The 25,697-nt window shown below is 38.9% G+C and overlaps 1 protein-coding gene across 1 annotated transcript in view; it reads right to left on the bottom strand.

Annotated features, from left to right (window-relative positions):
• Positions 1–2,553: 2,553 nt before the first annotated feature.
• The window catches only part of LOC124113144 (protein unc-93 homolog A-like), a 170,443-nt gene continuing 147,299 nt past the window's right edge, over positions 2,554–25,697 (bottom strand). Inside the window, exons 5-6 of the mRNA XM_046473391.2 lie at positions 9,207–9,338; positions 2,554–5,997 (exon numbers count right to left, since the gene is read on the bottom strand). Coding sequence (XP_046329347.1) covers positions 5,699–5,997; positions 9,207–9,338 — 431 coding nt within the window. The 3' untranslated portion in view covers positions 2,554–5,698. The remainder of the gene's footprint in view (positions 5,998–9,206; positions 9,339–25,697) is intronic.

Genomic DNA, 25,697 nt, shown 5'->3' with positions numbered 1-25,697 from the left:
CCTCCCCTCAAATTTTCTCCCTTTACCGCAGTGTCCCTTTATCGAAACTGTTGATTTCCTTTTGACGTTAGTTCCACATTGACAAGGAAAAATATGGACAGATAGTCATTTATGGAGTTATTATAGCTTCATGCCGTTTGCTATTCTCTTGAAAATGTATCGTTATAAACTGTAAATTTCTCATTTACCTCGTCAGTCGAGATTGTTCTTTTCGCAAAGCGCCGTTTTTGTAACTTGATCAATGTACATTCTTTCGCATCGAACAGCGGTCTCCTAGTTTTCAAAAATATTTTTTGTTAAAGTTTATTTTGTATATAATCATATCTATATGTATGATACAGAATTTTCGTAACCCAGAATATTTTTTGTTTATTTTGTCTATATTTTTTAAGATGTTTGTCAATTCAAAACTAATTATTTAGTCGTAAATACAAGGGATGGTGAACCGTCGCTGCGTGTTAGGAAGGGAGAATTGAGTGTTGTAACTTGTGAGTAATTTGAAACGATATGATATAAGTGACAGTATGTTGAAATGAAGTGAGTTTGTGTGAGTGTGTGTGTGTATTTGTTAAGTGAATTTGCGTTGGTGTAAATCGTTAACGTTCTGTTAATAAATTCATTGTTAATTCATATCTGGCTTCGTTGTTACTCGATGTTGTGACAGTCTGGACCAGACAATCCAGTGATTGACATCATGAGCATCGATCCGCGCAATTGGGATACGAAGACATGCAATCAACCAAGTCAGCGAGCTATTCAGTCACCCCTTATGACAATCATAGATTGCCGGGGACTTGCTTTCTTACCCGGAATTGATATGGACTGTATCTGGATGGATAAGATTACCCGGGAAGATCCGGGGTAGAATAGGTCTTCAGCAACCCATGCTTGCCGTAAAAAGCGACCATGTATGTCGTAAAAGGCGATCGGGTGGTCAGACTCGCTGACTTGGTTGATGCATGTCATCGTATCCCAGTTGCGTTGATCGATGCTCATGTTGTCAATCACTGGATTGTCTGGTGCAGACTCGATTATTTTACAGACCGCCGTCATATAGCTGGAATATTGCTGAGTCCTGCGTTAAACAACAAACAAACAAAATGGATAACTGATATGTGTCGACTGAAGATGGTGGGACGTTCGCTTGGAGCTTGTATCGTGATAACATTTGGGTTTTTTTTGTATCTGGTTAGGGGCATGGACTTATTAAAACCGTTGAACGTATTTCCACATGGGTGAACAACAAAAACAACAAGGATATCAACACGATTGTTTTATTTATGCGAAACTTAAAAAGGATTAAGCAGTTCAACACAATTTGGCGACAGAAACAATAACAATGGATTGTGCCAGCCGGTATAAAATGTATTTGAGAGACATCGTCAGTACCGGTAACATGTACCAACGTATTACAACAACGACATAGTGCCTCAGCATCCTCAGCAAGTGGCTACGTGAAAGCGAGGCTGGATGCACATCACACAGAAGCATACCACGTTGGAATATTATCACTAATCACTGGTTTGTAAGGGATGGGTCATGTCATATTCTGGGCAGTGGAGACTGCTTTGCAAGGGATGGACCATGTCATATTTTGGGGAGTGGAAGTTGCTTTATAAGGGATGGACCAAATGCTATTCTAAGGCGTGGAGGTGTCTGGGGTCTTTCTGAAGAACAACTATTCCAAAAAATCCTGGAAACAAATAAACATCTTCAACTCTTTCAAAATAATTGAAAGCTGTATATGCTTGATGTCCTGAACAGAAAATGTGAATTTCTATTTCAGTTCCTCCTTCCAGAGAATGCGCTTTCAAGAAGTGACTGAACATTTATTTTATCTAAAAAAACAAAACAAGACCCTCTTCCAAGAATATCAAATGGCTGGTCCCTTATGTGTAGACTGTTTACGATGTACGCAGCACGATGTCTGCTTACACGACCTCTGAAACACCTAAGAAACTCAAATGAGGTTTTACACGAATCAATAAGGTTTCTTCTAAGACATAAACCAATGTCATGAGGGACCATCAACAGCGCCAATAGGTCGAAGGTTCATACAAAGTGCGCAATATTTCAGTAAAAGAAACGTGACGGCATTAAACATGACACCAAACAATGACTTAGTTCACCGATGAAGCTAGCATTTGACTTTTTGTCGGGAATGTTTCCTTGTATTTCGTGTCCCCAGTGTTTCAGTTAAGTAAGACAAGTATATATTTTATGGGATATTGTATATCATGTTTTGATGATAATGCTCATATTGACTTTCTATGAAGAACATGTATACAGATAGCACCACAGTAATGAAAACATCAATGCATTAATACACCTTCCTGTATATATACATAAATGTTAAATTCCATCTTCATTTGTATATCCGTATATATATGAAAGGAATTATGTCCACGTGTTTTAAATGTACACTACCACTTGCACAAGCAATGATAGTCTTCAGCAACCCATGCTTGTCGTAAAAAAGCAACTATGCATGTCGAAAGAGGCGGCTAACGGGATCGGGTGGTCAGGCTCGCTGACTTGGTTGATGCATGTCATCGTATCCCAATTACGTGGTTCGATGCTCATGATATCAATCGCTAGACTCGATTATTTACAGACCGCCGTCATGCATCTGAAATATTGCCCAGTGCGGCGTTAAACAACAAACAAACAAAAGCAAGGTTTATATACAAGAACAAATAGTAGTTATTTCTAATATGTGCTGACTCTAAAATGAAACAACACATATAACATTCAACAGTTGCAACAGACCATATTCAGAATGTGAAAAGTTCATCGGGATACAGAGACAGAAAACAGAATACTCTGCATCATTTTACATATACACATATGTACAATGAAACCTCGTTAAGTCCACCTCTATTATCTCGATATATCGAGTGATAACATAAATCGAAGTAGCGCAATGAGCTCGCAGAATCTTTAGCCATCCTATGGTCCTATATCGGTACTACATGTGTGGATCTATGAATAAGTCGATATATTGTTGACATTTGACTTAACGAGGTTTCATTGTATGCGAATAATAATTATTATTATTCTCATTATTCGACAAGGTGGGGTGAGAACCGGTTTTGAGTGTTAACGTCCCATCTACACAACAAACGATTATGTTCATAATACCATGATACACATAGATTCATTTCAGATCAGCTGTGTTGATGTAAATTGTATATAAATGATAATCATACAGGTACATATTTTTTCATGGCAAATCTGCATATATTACATCATTGACATCGATAACGAAGAAGCAATGTGCTAAAACATATATGATAACATCAATTCACGTGAACTCATTTTTACAGCCAATATTTGTATGAAGAGAACTCCGCAACAGGCATGTTTTCCTTGAAATGCAATAGGCCTCATAATGCTTCATGATATGCTAAGTACGTGCTAGTTAAATGTATTTTCTAGGATTTTATTAAATAATTATAATAAACTGATGACAAAAGAAAAACCAACAAAAGCTGTCCTTTTTGACGTAAAATCTCGCTGTACATTGATGATTAAGTGAAATTCTCGTTGCGGCAAATATAAAAACTTGTACTCAGACAAATAAAAGTAACTGTTTTGCCTGTGTGTTTTGTAAATGTTTTTAAAAAGTTGTAGATGAAAACATCTTAATACGCCTCCATTATATACTGTCTTTTATTATCGTGTTAAATTTCAAATGACGTCTGTAGACGAAGTAACTGCTTACATCACAATGACCCAAGTATGTTGTCGTTAACAGACAGAACAAAGAAACAAAATCGCAGTCAAAAATAGCATTTAGGAGGGTCTAGAAGTTAAAATCCCTAAATAACGCCAGCGGATGTCCTCAAGGGAAGACTATCACTGACCTCAAGCCTATCTAATCCCCAGATGATGAGAACATGAACCGTTAATAACAGGCCATCCCTAGTCTTCTCGACAAGCATCTATGGTAATTAAGATCAACCACTGTTCTTCGTGATCAAATGATACCATAAATAACCAGTAAATGTTCTGGGGTTATTTCAGTTTGAAGAAAGACAGTATGATCTTAGGTAGCCTACTGATGTTATATCAGTGAATTGAAAAGTTCACTGAAGCATATGTTTCCACTATTACATACGTATGGTGTATTGTCAATACTCTTTAAATTAGTACTGAACATATTACATTAAAATGAGTGAGTGAGTGAGCTTCTTTGAACAGTATTACAGTTATAACACGGCGTGTCCGCTTCATGTGGGAGGGAAGCCGGAAGTGATGCACTTTAGACGTTTTCACTTTGGTGAAACCCACGAGCACAGGTATGGTGCTGATAAACTTAGAAAACATAATCAGGGCGAACAGGGATTCGAACCCACGATCATAGGTTTCTATAATGTTTCTGCAAAGCGAATGTCGGCGCCCTAGACGACTGGGCCACCCATGCCTCCAAACACTTCAGAGTTCACAAAAGATCAAATTATGGTAGACACAAAAGGGTATTGTGAATATTCATGAAATGTCATTTCTTTGCAAACATTGTCTAGAGCTATATACAAATGTACATTGTCAATTAAGTTGATGACTGCATCGAATATGCTTCCTTTTGAAGCTTAAAAAAACAATTTCACAAACGAACTTTGCCTTGGATGCAATATGTACTAATGACTCCCAGTTAATTTCAAGCTAATCCACCAATTGTAAGCAACAGATAATACATTCAATGCCTTCAGTGCCACCTTGCCAAAAATATGTCACAACCCGTTATGGTTTCATACGCAATAACAAATAAATATTATTTACAAATATTACAGAATATGGAATGTCGATTAAAATTTGCACATATCAGCTTTCCAAATCTAAAACCATGGCATACAGATTTAGTTTTTAGTGGTAACAAGCAATACAACACACGTACATATTCTGGTTATCATATCATACTGATTCCATGAAGATATCGGTGAGCTACACAAATTCATATTAACAACATTTAATGTCTTGACGCTTCTCCGCGTCACGTGAGAGAGGTTGTCACTGGACGAAAGAACACTCTTTCAAAGTTGGCTAAGTACATTGGATGAACGCTTATTCCAAACTTTCCACGTTTGTGGAGAGTGACTGACATCCAATTGTCTCATATTATCTACTTCCTAGGTCATACTTGTATCTGACAATCTAAAGTGGTGTAATTTATGTGTGTTTTTTTATGGAAGTTTGATTTTCTTATGTTCTTTGAGAAATTACATCTAGTATATATGAGCTTAGAATGTCACAAAATGACATTTTTGAGGAGAGTTATTCATGTTTAATTTAGAAAATCCCATTAGTAACGTTTCAAAAACTTTTCAATCATAAACTTAAAAACAAATTCATCATTTTGTTGCGAAGAGTGAAAGAAATACATTTCAAGTTTATATATTCTTATCTATGGAATTGAATCAATAAGAAAAGAGTGGCTAGTCGGCGTATACGAATTAAAATAGTAAAAAGAGGTTCATTTGTCAATTTATGTTAATGGATGTACATTCTTTATCAATAAAAAAGGTTGAAGAAATGATTGGTGTCTACAGTTATAATAGTTCCAGTTCTTAAAAACGACTCATCGGCGTCCTGAAAGCAAATAAAAAGTGTGGACTAAAATTGTTCACATTTCTCGCTAAGTAATAAAGCGAAACCCTCAATTACGTTAGCATGCCAAGCCAGCAATAGTGAACGCAATCTAGGCCAACGATTCCGTCGACTGGGTGATGTCTGGTGGGTCCTGGGTAATAGGCACCGCTGTTTCTAAGTGTTCTGGTTCCGAGGAAGCCTCTTCGTCTCGACCGTGAGAGTCACATGCCACCAACACGAGACCCAAGAAGCCAATGAGATGGAGTGCCATTGCAATGTACAGCGACGTCATCAGGTTGTTTAGCGTCAGGGACACGATGAAGCTCAGTTCCAGACCAATCCCGTTACACACCCGTAGAGCAATTAATGCCGTTTCTTTCAGCTTGGGTATGTACTTCGGAATAGCCACTGGAACGTAAGGAAACAGATGATGAAATCAAGAGATTACTTTGTTTCTTTGGGTTTTGTTGGGGACTCGGTAACGGGAGCCTGAGTTGAGAGCTACGTCTGTTGAATTAAGATAAAATGAGAATCTGTAATGTAAATTAAAGATGTGTGGTCTGTGCATTGATACAATGTTTTTGTGTCTGTTTTATGTCAAGCGTAAAGTGGAATCAATATAAATCTTTGTGGCTTGCGACTTTCCAACCTAAACGAGGCGCAGATGGCTTTTAGATTAAGTTTAAACCAAGGCAATAAAACGAATTTCATTAAAGGAAATAAATCGAGTTTTGGGTTTGTTTTGTCCTGGTTTTGAAACTAAATCAAATCAAGGCATACATGTGGCATGAGGAATGATATCGACCTCGTATGACGAACGTTTCTCGGTACGTGTGACTGATTCTTCCTCGAATTCGGAAAAGCATGAATCACTGTGGACTAGATATACCTCGAATCAGGAAAAGTATGGAAGACGGGAGACTAAACATACCTCAAATCAGGAAATGTATGGATGACTGGAGACTAAACATACCTCAAATCAGGAAAGGTATGGATGACTCGAGAATAGACATATCTCAAATGAGGAAAAAGTATGGATGACTGGAGACTAAACATACCTTAATTCAGGAAAAAGGATGGATGACTGGAGACTAAACATACCTTAATTCAGGAAAAAGTATGGATGACTGGAGACTAAACATACCTTAAATCAGGAAAAGTATGGATGACTGGAGACTAAACATACCTTAAATCAGGAAAAGTATGGATGACTGGAGACTAAACATACCTTAAATCAGGAAAAGTATGGATGACTGGAGACTAAACATACCTTAAATCAGGAAAAGTATGGATGACTGGAGACTAAACATACCTTAAATCAGGAAAAGTATGGATCACTGGAGATTAAACATACCTCAAATCAGGAAAAGCCATGCCGTGTGTATTAAGTCAAACGTACAGTATGGAAATTCAACAATGAATTAGAACCTTAATGCGGACGTGAATATATTTTTATTCAATGAAGTCGTCAAAAGCAAATGCTTTTTTCACTTAAAACCGTTACATGACATGTTTAGTAAAAAGCTCGAAGACACACAAAGAATGAAATGTCGGTGGTGTGTTTTTGCAAGCAATAACGAGTATTCGGGCAAAATTGCTTCAAATGGTCTCTATAATAAGACAGATAAGCAGAGTTCAGCAAAAACACCACTTTTGATCGTTTTGACGTGATCACACCACGCCCAGACGTACAAATGTTTCAATCCGGTCAATTCAACGTCCAAGGGGACACCTTATGTCATTTATGGCGATGTTGTCGACAGAACAACCACATCAGAGACCGTTCCAGCAGAAGATGCCCACCCGGGACAACCCTTCGCCAAGACATATAATACTGTGTGTACTTATATTGCGCTAGCTTCCATACACAAGGTGTTTTCCCAAAGCGGTAACATTATTACCCCTGACAATGGATGAGTATGCGCTCCATTTTCATTCTTGGCTGCCTGAAGAGTATACAAACCAAGCTGCCTTGTCAGCCGGTAGACGGTTAACAGTCACATTACTATCTCTTCCTACCGGGTACCCATTTACTGCTTGATGGATAAAGGCATTTTTCGAACAAGGTCTCTTGCTTAAGGAAACACCACATGTGCTACACGTGCATCAGTGTTGGGCAGGACCGAAGCCCTAGAAACTCTCAGGAGGCAAGCTGCGGAACACAGTCACCCATCCACCTACTCTCCGCGACCGACGGTCCTTAACGTCACCTGATTTGTGACCCGTGCGCTGTGCACGTCCACATGTAACCCCATACGGTTCGAAACAAGCACCTTCGATAGACGTCAGAGCATCAACGTCTCAAGTTGTGCGGACAACACTTGTCAGTCGAGAAGGGTCCTCTTCACCGAGTCACATTCCCTTCTCAACGTCAGCCCCGTTGTGGTGTCCCACGCCATGATATTGCTGGATTATTGCTAAAAGCTGCGTAAAACGATACACATACAACCATTATGTTAATGTGGCACGCTGGTCTGCAAGACTGGATCTGTAGCCAATCGAACATGTCTGAGATGTAATGGAACGACGTTTGTGACGTCTTCAAATATTCCCACAACGTTGAAGGAACTCCTCAGATATGGAATATTTCATGGGAGGATTCAAATCTGTACCTTAATCTATATTGATATAGTTCGTTCCAGATTCGAGGTCCATTCGCCATATGTCTTTGGGAGTATCTGTATGACACTATAGGTCAAAGAAGATACCGTAATAGCATTAACGTTCACGTCCCCAGCCCTTTCTTCAACGTTTTGTGTCCCCAGTGAGTCGAAGGTGTCAGGCCTGCATTATTGATGTACAAGGTGGACACACTTGCTACGGACTGTGTGTGCAACATTATTCATTGCATACATGTGGTCTTCACCTATTCGCTTTGTTAATATTGTATGTCACAATCAGTTTTGTCTTTGAGTATACAATTATTACACCTGAACATTATACGGCGCTGAATTTGCGAGAAATGTGCAGCTCAGTTGGATTCCCTATGTGAAGGTACCTGTACATGTTGTAAAGCAGAGGTGAAATGTGGTTTAGCTTTGCGTTCAAGACTATTGCATAGAGACGTGCGTGCGCAATCGCGCTCGTGTGTGTGTGGTGTGTGTGCCTCTGTGTGTACTGCGTTGTGTGTGTTTTGTCTTTGTGTTTGACTGCTTGTACTAGTCCGGACGAATGCGCTAGCGCTAAGCCACTGAGATACCGTGCCACAGTTTAACATGGATACCCCACTCAGACACAGTGTACTGTTTAAGAGCCGACCAGTCCTTGTTCTATCACCTTAACGCTGAACGCTAGGCAGGGTAACAACAAGTATAATCTTTGATTGTATGGTATGACGCGGCCGGGGATCGAACCACCGATGTTCCGCTCTCCGAGCAGATGTTTTATCCACTGGACCATAGAGGCGGTTGGCACATACAGAACATCGAATAGATCCATAACACAACAATTTGAAATCATAAAAAGGAAACAAATAGTTTGGTCTGTTCTTATATGTTTTCAATGCCAATCGTTAACTTAAGTTAAAACTTGTAATCAGTTGGCACCACTAATGCTATTAGTCGGTTCGTCCGTTTAACCAATAGAGGTCGTTGTCGAGACGTTCTAATCAAACTCACGTTGCAGTTGAGACTGTATAATCCCATCACCGGCTCCCCACAGCGCCAGATATATCAATAATGCTGTAGACTGAGATGAAGTAGGTCTCCACACAAACGCTGTGATGAGAATACTTGTGTTCAAGATGAAACCTGGAAAAAGACGGACATTTCAGTGAAAGAGTCGATGAGTGCATACGACGAGGGCCAGGCATACCACAGAATTATTGTAGTCCTTCCAAAAATACTGTGGTTGGAAGTAAAGTGGCGGGCAAAAGAAAATATTCACTTAAATATGGGATTTGACCAAGCAATTACAAACGTTAACAAAACGTTACTACGCTGAAAACAGTCGCCGAAACACTGCAAAGATAAGGTCAAAAGCACAACTATGATAAAAATATCAAAAGCATCACCAGCGAGTATTCGATTTTACGAAAGCCCGTTAGGACCATATTTGTTTTTTGTTTTTGTTTTTTCTCTTTTAAAAGTCGTAATTACGAGAAAAAAGTCGTAATTACGACTTTTCAAAACTCGTAATAACCAGAATAAAGTAGTAGTAACGAGATAAAAGTCGTAATAACGACTTTTCAAAACTCGTAATAACGAGAAGAAATAGTTTATAATAACATTCTATTTATTGCTTTGTCATTATGTCACGGTGATTTTCATCATCATTGTAAAATTCGTAATGACGACTTTGTTTCTCATAATTACGAGTTTTGAAATGTCGTAATTACGACTTTTAAAAGAGACAAAAACAAAATACTAATATGGTCCAAATGGGCTTTCGTACACTGTAGCCACCATCAAACATGTGTGTATGCTTTCTTTTGCCAGGAAGTTGTCCATGACACCAACACGATTTACAAGAACAACCCTTTAAAGTTCCTTTCCCAATCTAAACGTAATCCTGATTAGTTGCCTGCCTAATGGTACACTGATGATGAGGCATTGTATTCAAATCATGTGATTGCGTGTTAAATGGATCCTATTTATCTAGGTGATCAAATTGAAGCTGAAGGATACTCAGGTAATGCCAAGCAGTTTCCGAGGTATTAAGACCATTGTGGCATCCAAAGCTTCATGAGTCTTCCAATAGACATGAACTTCATCACACAGATGCAATTCCTAAAGGGATTACGAGCGAGCAGTCTTAATAATGCGTCCGTTTCAATAAGGCTGGGTGAATGATGCGTCCCATCCTTGTAGATATACACTACCAAATGTTTAGAAGCTGGTTGCTGGGAGTTATCTATTCAGTATATATTGAAATATTTAGAAATTGAACCGTGAAGCTGACACAACAACCTGGGTGTTGTGAAGATGTCCCTGTGAGAGACTGTAGACAGCCAGAGGATCATGAAGACCATCTTGCTCAAACAATCGCATTGCAATTGTGTCAGTTCCATTACGCGGTTCTAGAACATAATCGAAGGTCTGATTCCCATAGCATGCCTAGTTTTTGGGTGCCATTGTACCCATCTTACAAACTAAGTTCACCATGTTTTTTAGCCTGCTTAAACCATTACCTAACATTATTTCTTGGTGTGCTCGTAAAAATTTACTGCGGTCACCCCGAAATCCAAAATGGCGTCCAAGATGGCCGCCCAAGTGGGAAAATTTCTCAATGCACTCATTACTCTGTCAAAACAATAACAAGTCAGCTTTTTCATATATATTGAAGTTAATAGGTTAGGTAGAAAAGTCGCGGCCATATTGGCGACCATCTTGGATTTCAGGGTGACCGCAGTGAAAAAATTTGAGCACACCAAAAAATTATTCTTCCTCATCACATAATCTATCAATCTAAATAGGTGAACTTAGTTTGTAAAGCGGGTACAATGGGAGTGTCAGATATGAGAAACAGACCTTCGCTTAACAGTCGCTAGACAACAAGAATACCTTTTACAAACATCCCCATGTCAAGTTCATTGTCGTACATATAGTATCATACTCAACATAATAGAAAGAGCGAGGTAGGGGGAAGGGAGTTTCCAAATATCATCCAAATAATATCCAGATACGGACAGTATTGTGAAATTTCAATTTTGCATCAGAATCCCAAGAGGAAATACTTCAACGCCAGAGAAAAACAGTCTCGATTATCTACCGAAATAGATTTCACTGGGCGTAAAAAACAAAATCAGGGTGAAAAATATATAAATGGATCACTGAAAATCATCGATGACACCAGGTGTTCGCGAAAAGGATAAAACAGATACATAAAGTTTGTTTGTTGTTTCTTGGAACAAATATTATACAATATCACATTCCGCCTTAACAACCCTAAGGCAACTTTCTATTTTTGTATAGAGCAAGACCCTTTATGTATTTAGCATTATATGTTGGTAGCAGATGATTATGCATTGACATGTACTTGTGTAACGTGTCATTAATGGAACATACATGCATATCGTTATGTTGCAACATCCCCAATACGCCGTAGTGACACCTCATTACCATTGCAGACCGACATCGTTAGCGTTGTGTACAACATGAAACCTTGTCATCATATCGACAGATATGTCGCCTGACATTTGATGGGAACATTAAAATCCGAACCGGTCAACCAATTTCCGTACCTTATCTGTATTGATAGAGTTCGTTCCCGATTCAAGGTCCATTCGCTATGTGTCTTTGGGTATCTGTATGACACTAGGTCATAGAAGATACCGTTAATAGCATCAACTTTTACGTGCCATTAGTTGTGTCCGGAGCTCTTCCTGTCTGTCCAGATTTTAAGGTCGGACATTATGAGAACTGTCAGGGCTTTTCCAATCCAATTTGGCAAGATGGCGGATATCGGATGTGGAAGGTACATATTACACAGGAGAGTGGTATTGTTCGGTAAGAGGGTTACATGTGACGTTTCAAGAGCTTACTCACGAAGAATTCATGATATTAGGAAAACTAGACCATATTAATAGAATAAAAAAAGGGTTTGGGTTCATCCTATCGCGATGAATTATTCTCTTCATATGTCGAATTTCAGGAAACCAATTCTTGAATTTTTAAAGTTTTTGTTTGTTGAAAGGATTTGGTAATCGAGCATGGTTTTTATGTCGTATTTCAGAGGTTTTCTTTCCGAGGGTTTGAAGCTAAATGATCATATTTCACGCGTGTAATGTGACTAAACGCCATGAGTCGACCAGACTGTCATTCTATAATTGCAATCCTGATGAAATAGGACCCATATATATCTGATAGCTATCCCGCAGTGGGACTACAAAAACAGTTATTTCCATTTGGTTTTAGAATTCATCCTGCAAATCCATTTTCCACTGCCGAATATCATACTTTAACCCACATTATTTTTCAAAAAACAACGTCAGAATCTTCTGATTTATTTCAAGATATTGAAAAGTGACATCTGGGAATATCATGCCATTACTTCGAGCTCTGATCCATGTCACTCATGCGAGAGAGAAGGAACGTGTGGACAAGCAAATACCTTTTAAGTCATTATAAGCTCCATACAGTGTTACAGACAGGGTACTCAGTATAATGCAAGTTTAATACAACTTTCAAAAGCTGAGAACAAAACTTTTTATTGACCATCCTTCCTTCATCAAGCCATTTACCCAAAGGTATAATTGGATTTCACTTGTCTCGGATTCCACCCACGAGCATAGTATTACTCGACTAGGTCCTAGCACGCCTGAAAAACGCAACTCTTCACAGCGAATTGCGGCTATCTTCAGGTTCGTGAAAAGTTTCAAAACGAAGCAAATCAACACATCTGAAGTTTACTGAGAAAACAAGATGTGATATGCTGGACTTCATCATTGATAACTTCTGTGTGACATTTGGGGATAAGACATTTAATTCAGTGGTAAACATCCCCTTAGGCACCCATTGTGCCACATCGTGTAGGTGGTTGTTCTTCTTCTGATGGTAAACTGTGCAAGAAACCTAATCCTGTTCTTATATGCAGCCCCAGGTAAAACCAAGATCATAATAATCAAAACCACACGGCTGGGATTAATTTCCTTGAGGAACAATTCTAACTGTTGTGACGTTAGTATAGCCGTCATAATTTGTTTGTTTGGGTGTTCAACGCCGCACTCAGCACTATCCGAGGTATATGACGGCGGTCTGTAAATAAGCGAGTCTGGACCAGACAATCCAGTGATTGACATCATGAACATCTATCCACGCACTTGGGATCTATGATATGCATCAACCACGTCAGCGAGCCTGACCACCCGATCCCGTTAGTCGCCTCTTACCACAAGCATAGTCACCTTTTACGGCAAGCATGGGTTGCTGAAGACCTATTCTGCCTCGGATCTTCACGGGTCTAGCCGCCATAAACTTTGAACGTCATAAACTAAACTAATAATATACATTAGGATAAAAATAGAACGGCTATCTGGAGTTCGATGTCTGGCTGTAAATTACCGCAACAATTAACCGAACCAAGAATAACTTACATGCCAGACGTAGTACTGAAACTGGGTAATTTAATCATTTCAATTTAATACTGCATCGGATAGTGGGTGGTGGAATTCGTTGCTGTGACAAGGAAACGAAGAACGTGCCTTTCCCGTACAGTGAGTGAGTGAGTGAGGTAAAATTCTACGTCGCATTGGCATTATTTCAGCCATATAGCGACGAGACAAAGTTAATATATTAACAATTCAGTCATTTATGCAAAATTATTTTTAAAAACAAGTAATGAAACATATGGGAGCATACTTTATTTAAAAACAATTGATGGAACATATTTGAGCATATAACAATATCATGAATACAGTTTAAAACACGGGCTATAGGCCACCAGTAACCAAAGCTAGGCCACCTCACTGGGGATCATGGCTTTCACGTACAGTATTTACAGCATCGGCAGTGAATGAAAAAAAAATAAGGAAAGAAAGATACCGTATTTCTTTGTGCGCCCTCAAATATAAGACCAGGCAAACCTTTTGAAAGGGGAAGGCTTCCATATAGTATCCACTGTTAACCCAAATGGCTACCATGTACTGCTGTCTCAACCAGTTCTCTCTGCCTATGATTCATACCGATACATACATGGAACTTAGGAATTGAGAACCATTGGTGTCTTTTTCATGTAAAAAACGTCACTCAAATAAACATATAACGTCAACGCCAGAGAATAATCAGTGTCGATTATCAGCCGAAACAGATTCCATTGGGCGTCCATATGTAAAAAGAGAAGTAGCGGTGAAAATTATATTAATGTATCACTGAGAATCAGTAATGATACCAGGTGTCACCAGGCAAAAATAGTACGCCTGTCCCGCTCTACCGGTAGCACCCGTCACAAGAAATATCGTAGTGTCAACAATTTTTTGACAAATCATTCTTGACTATCTTTTACAAACGTTTTCAAAACTTGTAAATCCCTCAAACTGATTTTGGCAAGCATTTGGCAACTGCGATTCAGAGACTTTGTCAAGTTTCGTAAACTTTTATGGACATTGTTGTGAATCTTCTTGTAAATAGATGTGAATATATGAAAGTCTACACTTTATGAAATTGTCCGTATGTCTCAAAACGTAACCAATGTGCATAACACAACTACAGTAAACTACGGTTATAACGAACTCAAAGGGACTACTATTTTTAGTTCGTTATAACCGTAGTTCGTTATAAGCATATATACAGCATAACAGCAAATAGTCGGGACTAAAAAGTTAGTTCGTTATATCCGTCAGTTCGTTATAAGCGTGTTCGTTATAACCGTAGTTCAGCCAAACCTGAGTTTAAATATCAGATGTTACGTTTAATCACATGAACTTGACCACCTGTTGCCTCCGAGATAAGCTTATTTAAACCTCACGATGCGATCCGATTGCATGTGCGCCGTGATTAGTCCCTGCAGAATGTACGTTCCAGATCGAGTTGTGCCGTTTGCTGTGGCTTTGATTACTGTAATATCGCTCACGGACCCACGGCCATTGCACAACGTGATTACATATGTCATCAGTATGTAGTGTTGGAGTGTACATGTACGCGACCATGGCTTCGTCAACATGGCGTTACATACGGGTCTCCTTTCCTGTTCACACAGCAACATTATGTGAATGATCTTGTCAGCCATGATACATTCTCATTTGTGTGTTTTATCAGGTGAATAATTGGAAACTAGCAGTTGATAGGGTAAACGAGCATGGATGAGCATAACAAGCCTGCGGGTAAGTGTCGAGGGGACTATTTAGACATCACCGAACATGATCTGGTCGTTTGGAAAAATGCTCAACGTCGAAATCCTAAGTGCGCATTAACGTAACTTGAATAGCGTAAATTTTGCTGATTTGAAAGAAGAGAGTTTATGGTAATAATTGCCTAGCTACACGCACATATTGATCGAGATGTATTGAATGATGAATGTCGTGACAGAGAACAAGCTTGATGCCAAATTCATTTGATCACATTGAATCTATGAGAGATATGGTGGTCTGATAGCCATCGGGTATAAGATGAACACGACACTTTTACATAATGGGTTTACCTATGAAATGCACTGAATCACAAGTAGTGTTGAATGTCAAAGGTGGCGTTATTACTATTTGAAAGAAAGTTTTCAGATGTGAAGAAAACATTGATCTGTCTCATCTTTGTCGGGAGTTTGTTTGTTTGTTGTTTAACGCCGCACTTACCAATATTCCAGCTATATGGCGGCGGTCTGTAAATAATCTAGTGATTGACATCATGAGCATCGATCCGTGTAATTGGAACACGAATACATGCATCAACCAAGTCAGCAAGCCTGACCCCCGATCCCGTTAGTCTTGTCTTATGACGAGCATTGTCGCCTTTTACAGCTGGCATGGTATGCTGAAGACCTTTTCTATCCCGGATCTTCACGGGTCTTGTAGGGAGTAGTATGTTCATTCATGGCTGTGAATACGGCGTTGTGCATTTAATACTTTATCAACAAAGATAATATAAAACGTCAACGCCGGTTACTCAGTCTCGATCTGGAAACAGATTTCAATGAGCGTAAAATGGAAAATAGTGGTGGAAATATTACATGAATTGATTACTGAAACATGCGATCCCAAAATAGAGGAATATCGTGTTGATAATTATAACAGTGAAAAGTGTGTAACCGTTATTATTAGTTGATCCATTTGCATCACAAAGCAAATGAGCCTAAGATTAATCATTATATAATGTTCAGCAGTAGATTTGGCGTTTCCAATGTAGTTGAGGCCAAGATCTCTAAAACGTCCCTAAAACTGTTTACGAGAGCACGGAATAATGTTTAAGAAATAAAAATTAAATGAAAGATACTTTTGACCACAACTGGTTTTTTATGATGATTACATTTTAACGCAGATAATATCGGCGTCATATTAAGAAAACAACGTGTGTAGCATTCCTAACACTGAATAAAGCTATAAATGACACTGAATAATGCTGTGAAGAACTATAAAAGAGTGCGTGCCAGTGTCTGTGTATTTAATTGGTTTCCAACCATTTATTGCACATGTCATTTGTCATGATGAGACAGCCTAGCTTCAAAATGTCAACGCCTGAGCATAATCAGTCTCGATTATCTGCCGAAACACAAATTCCATTGGGGGTAAAAGGCAAAACACTGATGAAAAATGCATAACGGATCACAGATGTTCGCGATAAGGGTAAGCATGTTCTGCTCTACTAGTAACACCACCACTCACACAATTTTCATTTTTTTTAAAAGTAAGTGCCTAACGTCGCACCCATCGATACTCCCGTCACATGACGACATCCTACAAACAGTCGAGACCAGACAGGCCAGTGATATCAGTATCACAAGAATAGCCGACGTCGTTGGGGGAGGGAAGGCGCCACGCTGTCAACAAATCTGACCACCCGAGCTATTAGAGTAAAGTGCCTGTGAGTCAGGAGGTGTGAAAACTCCCTGCAAAGGCCATAGTGTGGGATAGCAGTGTGCATCATGGTGCCAAGCAGTGTGTCATATATGTAATAAGTAAATTTCTCTGAATGTCCACCATAAACTTTCTGGAATGACGTATAACTGTCTGGCACTTTCACAACCATTTTTTGGACATGTTTAACCACAGGAATGACAATGAAGACAGAATATGTTTACCAGTTGATTATTGCGAAAGCCAGTGTGATGAAAGTTCCGTCCACCTATGTATAAAGTGGCTAGAATATTAACATAACAACACGTGGCTAAATTACAGTTCGTCTAAAAGAAACAAGCAAATGACGTTCACCTCCCTATTTATTTGCTAAGGCGATTGTATCATGAATACTGAGCACACTCCATGTACATCGGATGATGACTACTGCCAAGGTTGCGATCGTAAACCTGTTAAATCCAGAGGATTATAGCGATCCTTAAAATAAATAGAATTCTAGATACTCTTAAAAAAACATCCTCTTGTATTAGAATATTTGCGCGCGTACTTACAAAGAATGATTAGCTGGAAACAAAAATGCTCATCCTCATCGTAACCAAATATTAACCCTTGTCTTTTTTTTCATTTCTGTAGCTCAACAGTAACGACAAGGTAGATTCATATAAAAAATAAGAATTAAAAAATAGAAATAATATTCACACAGCAGTGCCGCTTCAATGTAGCTGTAGAGTTTTCCCTGCAAAATGACGAGGTTCACGTCCATTTTCTAATTGACTTCTAGACTTCCCCAAAAATAACTAATCACTTTTAAGCAACAACAGAAAACCTTACCTAAATGTTTTGATAAATTCGTTTCGTATTTTAATCAGTGATGCGGTGGTGTAAAAGACTTCCAGGAATCCCAATAAAAAGAGACTAATCTTATCATGCTGAGATGGGAGATAGCCAAATTTTGTAAGGAGAAAAAGTGAAATTCCATTAGATATTCTGCAGAAATCTCTTAACGTTATTACGTATCTTCGGAATCGATACTTTGTCGTAGAGGAATCAAGACGATAGGCAGATGGGGTGAGCTAACACCTTCCTTTGTCACAACATGGCTTTGGGGCTGAATTTAAAATTCAGCAGAATTTGTGTGTTGATGGTATTAGTTCAGTTAAAGCTATAGCGGAATACAACGTGCCATGAAACTGCCTACGAGAAGAAGTCTGTGATGATGTGTTAATATCTTTTATTAATTGAACGTTGCTTTTGCATGATTTGGAAGACTAAAACTTGTTTTACATTAACCTGGTATCATCACTATTTGATAGCGATTCAGAAACACATATACATATACACATATATAGTCGGAATCGTACAATCGACAGTGCCTTTAGCAGTGATTTCTTGTGCCTGTGGAACTAGTTTTGTCACTTATAATTGTGAAATATTGTGACGATATTAGGAGTTCGCGAAAAGGAGAGCGTATCCTATCCCACTGGTGGCATCCGTCACAAACACATGCAAGGACAAGTCAATTGTTCTGATAAAACACGGGAACATAATAAATTTACAAGTCAAAATAGGGCAGTGAATCGAACATAAGTAGCCTCCTATTATTATTATGTACAGATTAAAATAAAAGATGCGGCAAAGAGGGTTTGGGAGATCCTGGCACAGTACTAGTCCGGCTGGTTAGGTTCACCATCAGCTCAGGGCCCTCGCCCCATCTACACGCAGCCCAGACAGTCAATTGGATTTCTCCCAGGAAGCGCTGCCAATTCAAACCCACCCGGAATGTTTCAGAGAATCTAAAGACTCCCCAACACTGCAGCCTTCTGCATTACCCAGATTGTCAGAAGGGCTGTATTCCTGGCAGCAAACTAGGGTAATCTCTCAATGCCAGTCAGCAGATTTGGAGGTACCAAACCTAAGGCACTGAAGACAATGGGGAGTCGGACAACTTGGTACTTGGGATGCAAGCGTGACATTTCGAAAGCGTGGTCTGCATATTTGTTATGTTTTTCCTGAATCTTGTCAATCACATTAGTGTCAACAGGGACAGAAAATTCAATGGTAAAAATGATTTCATTGGATTTATCAAGAAGGACAAGATCAGGTTTGGCCTATTCCAAAGAATTTTGTATTTATTATTACCATGACGAACTCAACATATTCTGGGTCGTACCATGGATGGACCTCAGTGTAAAAACCACAAACATGGCGATGACGGTAATAAAAGGACCGAGCCATTCCATCATGTCGCTTAAAATACTGTGTGTGTATCAAAGCTGGGCAAACACTGACAGTGTGTTGGACAGTCGAATTAAATTCATTGCATAATCTACATTACATATTTACATTTCGAAGCAAAATCACACACTGACGGTTTCGAGGGGGAAGTGACTGGTCCTGAGCAGCAAACAGAAGCCTTCTCTTTCACTTTACAGGCCAGTCGACTTCATCCAAACAAACGACACTGCACATCAACTCGATGCATTGGTAGTTCAGAAAGCCTCTCCCTGAAAAACTGAGGCGTGCCGATTTGATATGGCACTTCGCTTGGTTGACACTCATATCTGTACCATCCAGCAGTACAAAACCTCCAGAACCCTCCTACAGGATGGTAGGATCTAATGCCTAATGCCTTCGTTTGAGGGTGTCAATACCCAGAGATTCTTGTTTCGTCGAATCAACAACGCAAAAAGAATACGAAGGGATGGGTACAGCATAAGTATTTTTGGCTTTAACTTTATTGCGAGCGTTCAGATTTTTCTTTGTATTCTGCCCGAAGTTTGTCTTTGATATGGACATTTTGGAGTTTGTCTCTAAGCTGCATCCCTAAGTGCGTTTAGGCCTGACCTTTCATGAGATGGTAAATAAACTCCTCCCCCAAGTAACCAGACCGATCCACTCTCTTCTACCTTCTTCCTCTTCTAATTATTATTATTATTACTATTATTTATTATTAAATGAAACACAAATACTCCAATATCACGGTGGTAATTCGCTACTGTGGAAGCCACAGACAAGACCTATATATCAACGCCCAGCCCTCAGAATAATTTCAAAAGTTAACGTATTGCAGAGACACGCAGAACATTCATTGATTGACAGCCATACACACCAGGAATCGCTACTTGTACATTACATTGTCAATGATGATTATAGGAAACTAAAGGAAAAAGATCTTATTACAACACTTGTCACTTATCTATCAACGCAAGGAGCTACTTTCTAAAATAACAAAGGCATGGGTAACATTAGTACCATCAAAAAACTCGGTCAGCGTTTGAGATCTGAATAATAACTCACATTTGACTTGAAGCAAAAAAAACAACCACCAAATATTTCTGTGAACTGTTAACTCCATGTTGTTAAAATGTTTGCTTTGATTCAAAACATTAAATAAATGATTAACCAAAAGCACAAAATCTCACGTTTCGTGAGTGAAAATATTTCAATTTCGCGTGATAGTTTTCTGAGCAAATAAAATGCTCAGTGATGATTATTTTAGATTTTTGAAGCTTGTTGGATCAATATTTCAAATGAAGTATTTGCTTAGAGACAGAAGATCGGCTCATCTAGCAAACATGCAGTGAGACAGACCACACACAGATCCCGACAAGGAGCACGATCACACACCTTCTATCATTGACATACAGCGACATTCTGACATCCGGGGCTCCACGCCAAGGGGGAAAATATCCAGTCATTATGAACCAATAATTTAAAGGCTGAATGTCGTTGTGCAGTGGCTCCAGGGAATTGTGGTTTGGTAATCTTGTTTCCGAAATTACCAATCTGAAAGGTCTTTCAGGCTTTTTTTGTTCCATGTGGGTAGCCGTGTCATGACCTCATGCTGTGAATGCGTCACGTGACGTTATGCTCACCAGGGGAGGTAATTTGGTTTATGTGTTCAAGACAGGCATACCGTTACTAAACACATACACATTCTCAAAGACATGTACACGATGGTGTGATCATTTGATTTTATCAATAAAGGGAAAAATAGTTGTCATGATGGATTGACTGTATGGCTTCAATTACTGATTTATCTCCCTTCTTACTGGGCACCTGCAGCGCATGTGGTGTCTCCTTGGGCAACTGACTGTTCGAAATAAGCCTCTGTTCACCCATCAGTGAATGGGTACCCGGTAGAATGAGATTGCTCCGTGGCTGTTAACCTTCTAGCGCCTCATAGCCAGCGCTTCGGTTGTATACTCCCCAGGGAGCTGAGAATGAAAATCGAGTGCAAACTGTGGACGCTGTAAATCAGCTTGTGAGACAAGGGTAGCGTCACGCTGTTTGGTTCAGAATTTGAGGTCCGTATGAAAGACTCTTTTTACATTCACGTTGACATCTAATGAGGGACAAACATAATCAAACATGTTACATTTTCATATTAGTTCGTGTCAAGAACGCAAAAAAAGTTTGACAAAATTCGAATGTGGATTTAAAATACTTTCAATTTTAGTTTTCAACCATAACTATTTTAGAAAGCCTTACTTTCATTCCAGTTTTAACAAAACACAACAGAACACTTAAAATCGTCAAGAAAAGGAGAAGAAGTTTGAATTATGTGCCTGTGACAATTCACAATAGAATATTGAAGAAATAATTGACACTTTATGATAAGTTGTCGTATCATATATTTTGATATATTGTCGTGTAATCTTCACATATCCTTGTACATGTATGTATAAATCACCTATGTTGCTCTTAGTGGTCGAGCATTATGTTTTCACCCACGCAGTGCTGCAAACGTACCACTTGAAGATTGATTCATTTCGACTTTTCTTTGTCGTCTGTGAAAATAAATATTACTTTTCTAACTGATTGCGGAAAGGATAAAATGCAACTTCAACACAGTCAAGATGAAGATCTGAGAGAAGATAAGTTAAAAGGTCACTGTGGAAAGTATACTATTTTTATCACGGCGAGAAGCAGGTCTTAGAGGTTGACCCTTTTTATATAATAAAAACGACAAAACACTTTCCACAGCGATAAGCAATCTTTGCCAAAATCATAGTCGTCTGCAAGACTCCTACCATATCATGAAAATGCGTCCATCAATCACTATTAAATAGTGACGTCACCGGGTGTTCGTGAAAAGGTGAGCACAGTCTGCTCCATCAGTGGCATCCGTCACAAAACCACGCAAAGGCATGTCAATGTTCATTCGAAAACACATGCGTCTACGACAAAACCCAGGAGTTTAAACATGCTAACTGACCAATTATCAAAATAAGGTAAAATCTGGGATTCGAACCGACAAGCAGAGGCTGGCATGACTAAGGGACGCAACTCTGAACAGCTCTTTCCGGAACATATGCCACATGGCTTCCAAAGCCACCACTCAATCTCCACTCCATCCGACCTGCATATTCTTGGACTTCAATTTAAATCTCGTGAAACATAAAAACCTCTTTAAACTCTGAATCAGTGGGAAGGTCCATGCTAAAGATTACGAAAGTAATAACTTAAAGCATTTTATGATCATTTCTGCGCATTAGCGATTTCTTCATCAAAAATAGCCATAAATCATTTTTCGATAATGTTTTTCATGATTCAGTCCCAGCGAACGCAGGTTATGAAAGACGTCTTTCAGAATGCTTTCTGACATGCAGGCACTGGAGAGTAAGGGCAGCATTAATCATGAAGTATCTTACATGTAGTTATGATGAAGCACGTCAGAGCCGTAATAGTACATGGCAACATGCCTTGTTGAACTCCAGGGATTGCACGGTGCTTGGAACGTAATTCAAAACATAAATGAAACATTGCTTGTATTATTCGTGTATAATGTATATAATATAATAATAATGTTGTTTGTTTTTACCTTTCATTGTTTCTTTCATGATTGCCATCTGTGTAAAAATTGTACAACATTGTCATTTTTTTTACTTTAAGGGATGATCTAAGACGTTTTGTTAAGACGTTACATACTAAGTATCAATATACCATGGGGATGCTGAGATTTTGTTTGGAGACTAGATATTTGTTTCTACCAGGGCTGCAAAACATATATATATATATATATATATATGTCTTATTATAAATGTGAAATTAAATATTCTTTTTTTAAAAACGTTTTGCAAAAATGTATTTTTTCTGACAGGCAATATCTTGTTTAACAGTCTGAACCATGAACATCTTTTGAAGAACAATTTCCTTTTCTGGAACAATTTCTTTTTCGATAAAGTCCCAAACTCTTAGATCAAGGTGACCTTTCTTGTAAAATGCAATAGCCGTTTACGTTTCTCAGTGACATCGATGGTGTAAAAGATTGGCATTCAACGTGTGGCAATATATGGAAATGTTTAAACCGCAGGAAATGATGGAAGTTTCGCAAATAAATTGTACATGATCCTGACGCGATATTACTGCGAAACTTCACAACCACGTCTTTTCATGACGTATTTGGCATCTTTAAGATCTAATCTAAATGAGAGAAGTTTGAGTGTCATCAAACGCACCCAGACAATTAGATTGCAACATTGAAGTTCCACATTGTGGTGACTGAAAGGTCAGCAACGACAGGACCCAATTTGTCTGTTTTGTCAGGGAACATGATTGTTAAAACCCCCCAGGTTGTGCATGGTATCAGTGCCACGATGTCTTGTGAATTCCGGAGGATGTGCTGAAATATCAGAGGTAAAGTAGGATGTTCCTGTCTTCAGCTTCCTGGTTCTGTATTGGTGATTTCTTTCTTCTAATTACATGTTTTTGTTTCTTTAAATTCGAAGTTATCTTTTATTGTTCAAAATCGAATATACTGAACTGTAATTACACATTGCACCTGTGTTCTTTGACACATTACACTGCATTCAGCTGCTGATAGACTGCCGGGGCGGTCGGGTAGCCTAGTGGTTAAAGCGTTCGCTCGTCACGCCGAAGACTCGGGTTCGATTCCCGACATGGGTACAATGTGTGAAGCCCATTTCTGGTGTCCCCCGCAGTGATATTGCTGGAATATTGCTAAATGCGACGTAAAACCATATTCACTCACTCACTAACTCACTCAATCACTGATAGACTGCCTGTCTATTGATAATTTTTTGAGATTTTTGAGGTTTTGAGATGCATCTTTATAAAATACTCCTCTTCAGATAAGACACATATATGAACGGTATTAGGTTGCAATATTTAAACAGTATTCATCAACATCTCAATATGTACTCATCCTGTCGTAATATTGTTTGGCTTCTCTCATTACTTGAAGAAGGTACGGCGTGGTACAGTATAGTATAAAGCATGGTGTGATAGCAATGGTGGTTTCAGGACGTCTTGGACCAATAAAGGTCTATTTGCACCAAATAGACCAAACATATTTCAGCAAAAACGAAGAACGGTTGGTCTCGTTGTGCAGAGTTGCGTCCCTTACCTTTACCAGTACATGCTAGTGGTGGGTTTGAATCACAGATTCGGTCCAATCATTTTAAGTGTTTTGTAAGCAGCATACCCATCGCGATTACCCGTGTTACATGCATGTATCCCCATTCCATTACGACAAATATCCAAGATTCATTCGCAATCACATAAATTATCAAATATACAAATTGAACTCCATCTAAGCATCATTATGTTTTTCAGTGCATCTTGTGTGCCCTGTAGCTCGGACAAGGAAGGTAATTCCAACTGATGTAACGATACACTTTGTCGCGAGACGACACACGATACGATACTTGACAAATCTACACTTGAGTAAGTGAGTGAGTGAGATGGGTTTCACGCCTCTTTGAACGGTATTCCAGAAAACTCACGGCGTCGACACCTAACGGACTTAAGCCATGAAGAAAGGCCAAACTAACAAAAATACAGCAATAATGGTACAGAGCGGCAGAATGAGAGCTTTGTAATTTTGTTTTCGACACTATTTAACATAAATAATTGACCGTTTTATATCATACATGAAATCACGATACAATAACCCTATCGTTAAACCAAGTATCGTGATACACCGACTTTTCGGTGAATCGTTACAGGTTCAGGCTTTCTCAACCTAAAATGCTGGGCAAAAGAAAGTATACACTTGATAACTGGACTTGACCAAAACAATACAAACGTTATCAAATCGTTTCTTTGCTGTGCTGGGCAAAAGAAAGTATACACTTGAAAACTGGACTTGACCAAAACAATACAAACGTTATCAAATCGTTTCTAGGCTGAAAACAGACCCCGAAACACTGCAAAGTCAATTTCCAAAACATAACGATGCTACCTGTATCAAATACATATTAACCATTTCTCGTTTGTTTCATCTCAGCAACCATAAAACATGGGTGTATATTTCTTTTGCTCGGCAATTTAGATGCACATGTTTTGGTGAACGTCTTGTGTCAATATTATGAACGCAGGTGCTCCAAAATGCTTGATGCATCGTTTGTAATTTTTGTTTCAGCTGCGTGTGGCGAAGGTTCAATTTTCATCTACTTTACGCAATCCCCATATTGTCTGTACTTCTTTGATGTTTTGTTGTTTAGGTTTAGAAGTAATATTATCGATAGCGTCTTGAACGTTCTCGGATGCCCAAAATAGATAGATTCAACTATGGCAACTTAAACCAATGGCCTCCCCTGGGGAAAGCGATATCGGCGCTACGACTATTGTCCCTCTCTCTCTCTCTCATGCGTCAAAGTAAGCTTACTTTAGGAGCAGATCAAAAGTTGAATGCAGGATAAAC

Source organism: Haliotis rufescens, unplaced genomic scaffold (assembly GCF_023055435.1).
Source record: "Haliotis rufescens isolate VD_foot unplaced genomic scaffold, xgHalRufe1.0.p SCAF_17, whole genome shotgun sequence".
In the NCBI taxonomy this organism is placed as follows: domain Eukaryota; kingdom Metazoa; phylum Mollusca; class Gastropoda; order Lepetellida; family Haliotidae; genus Haliotis; species Haliotis rufescens.
Note: the sequence above shows the minus strand (reverse complement) of the source record. Positions and strands in the feature narration are given on the sequence as shown.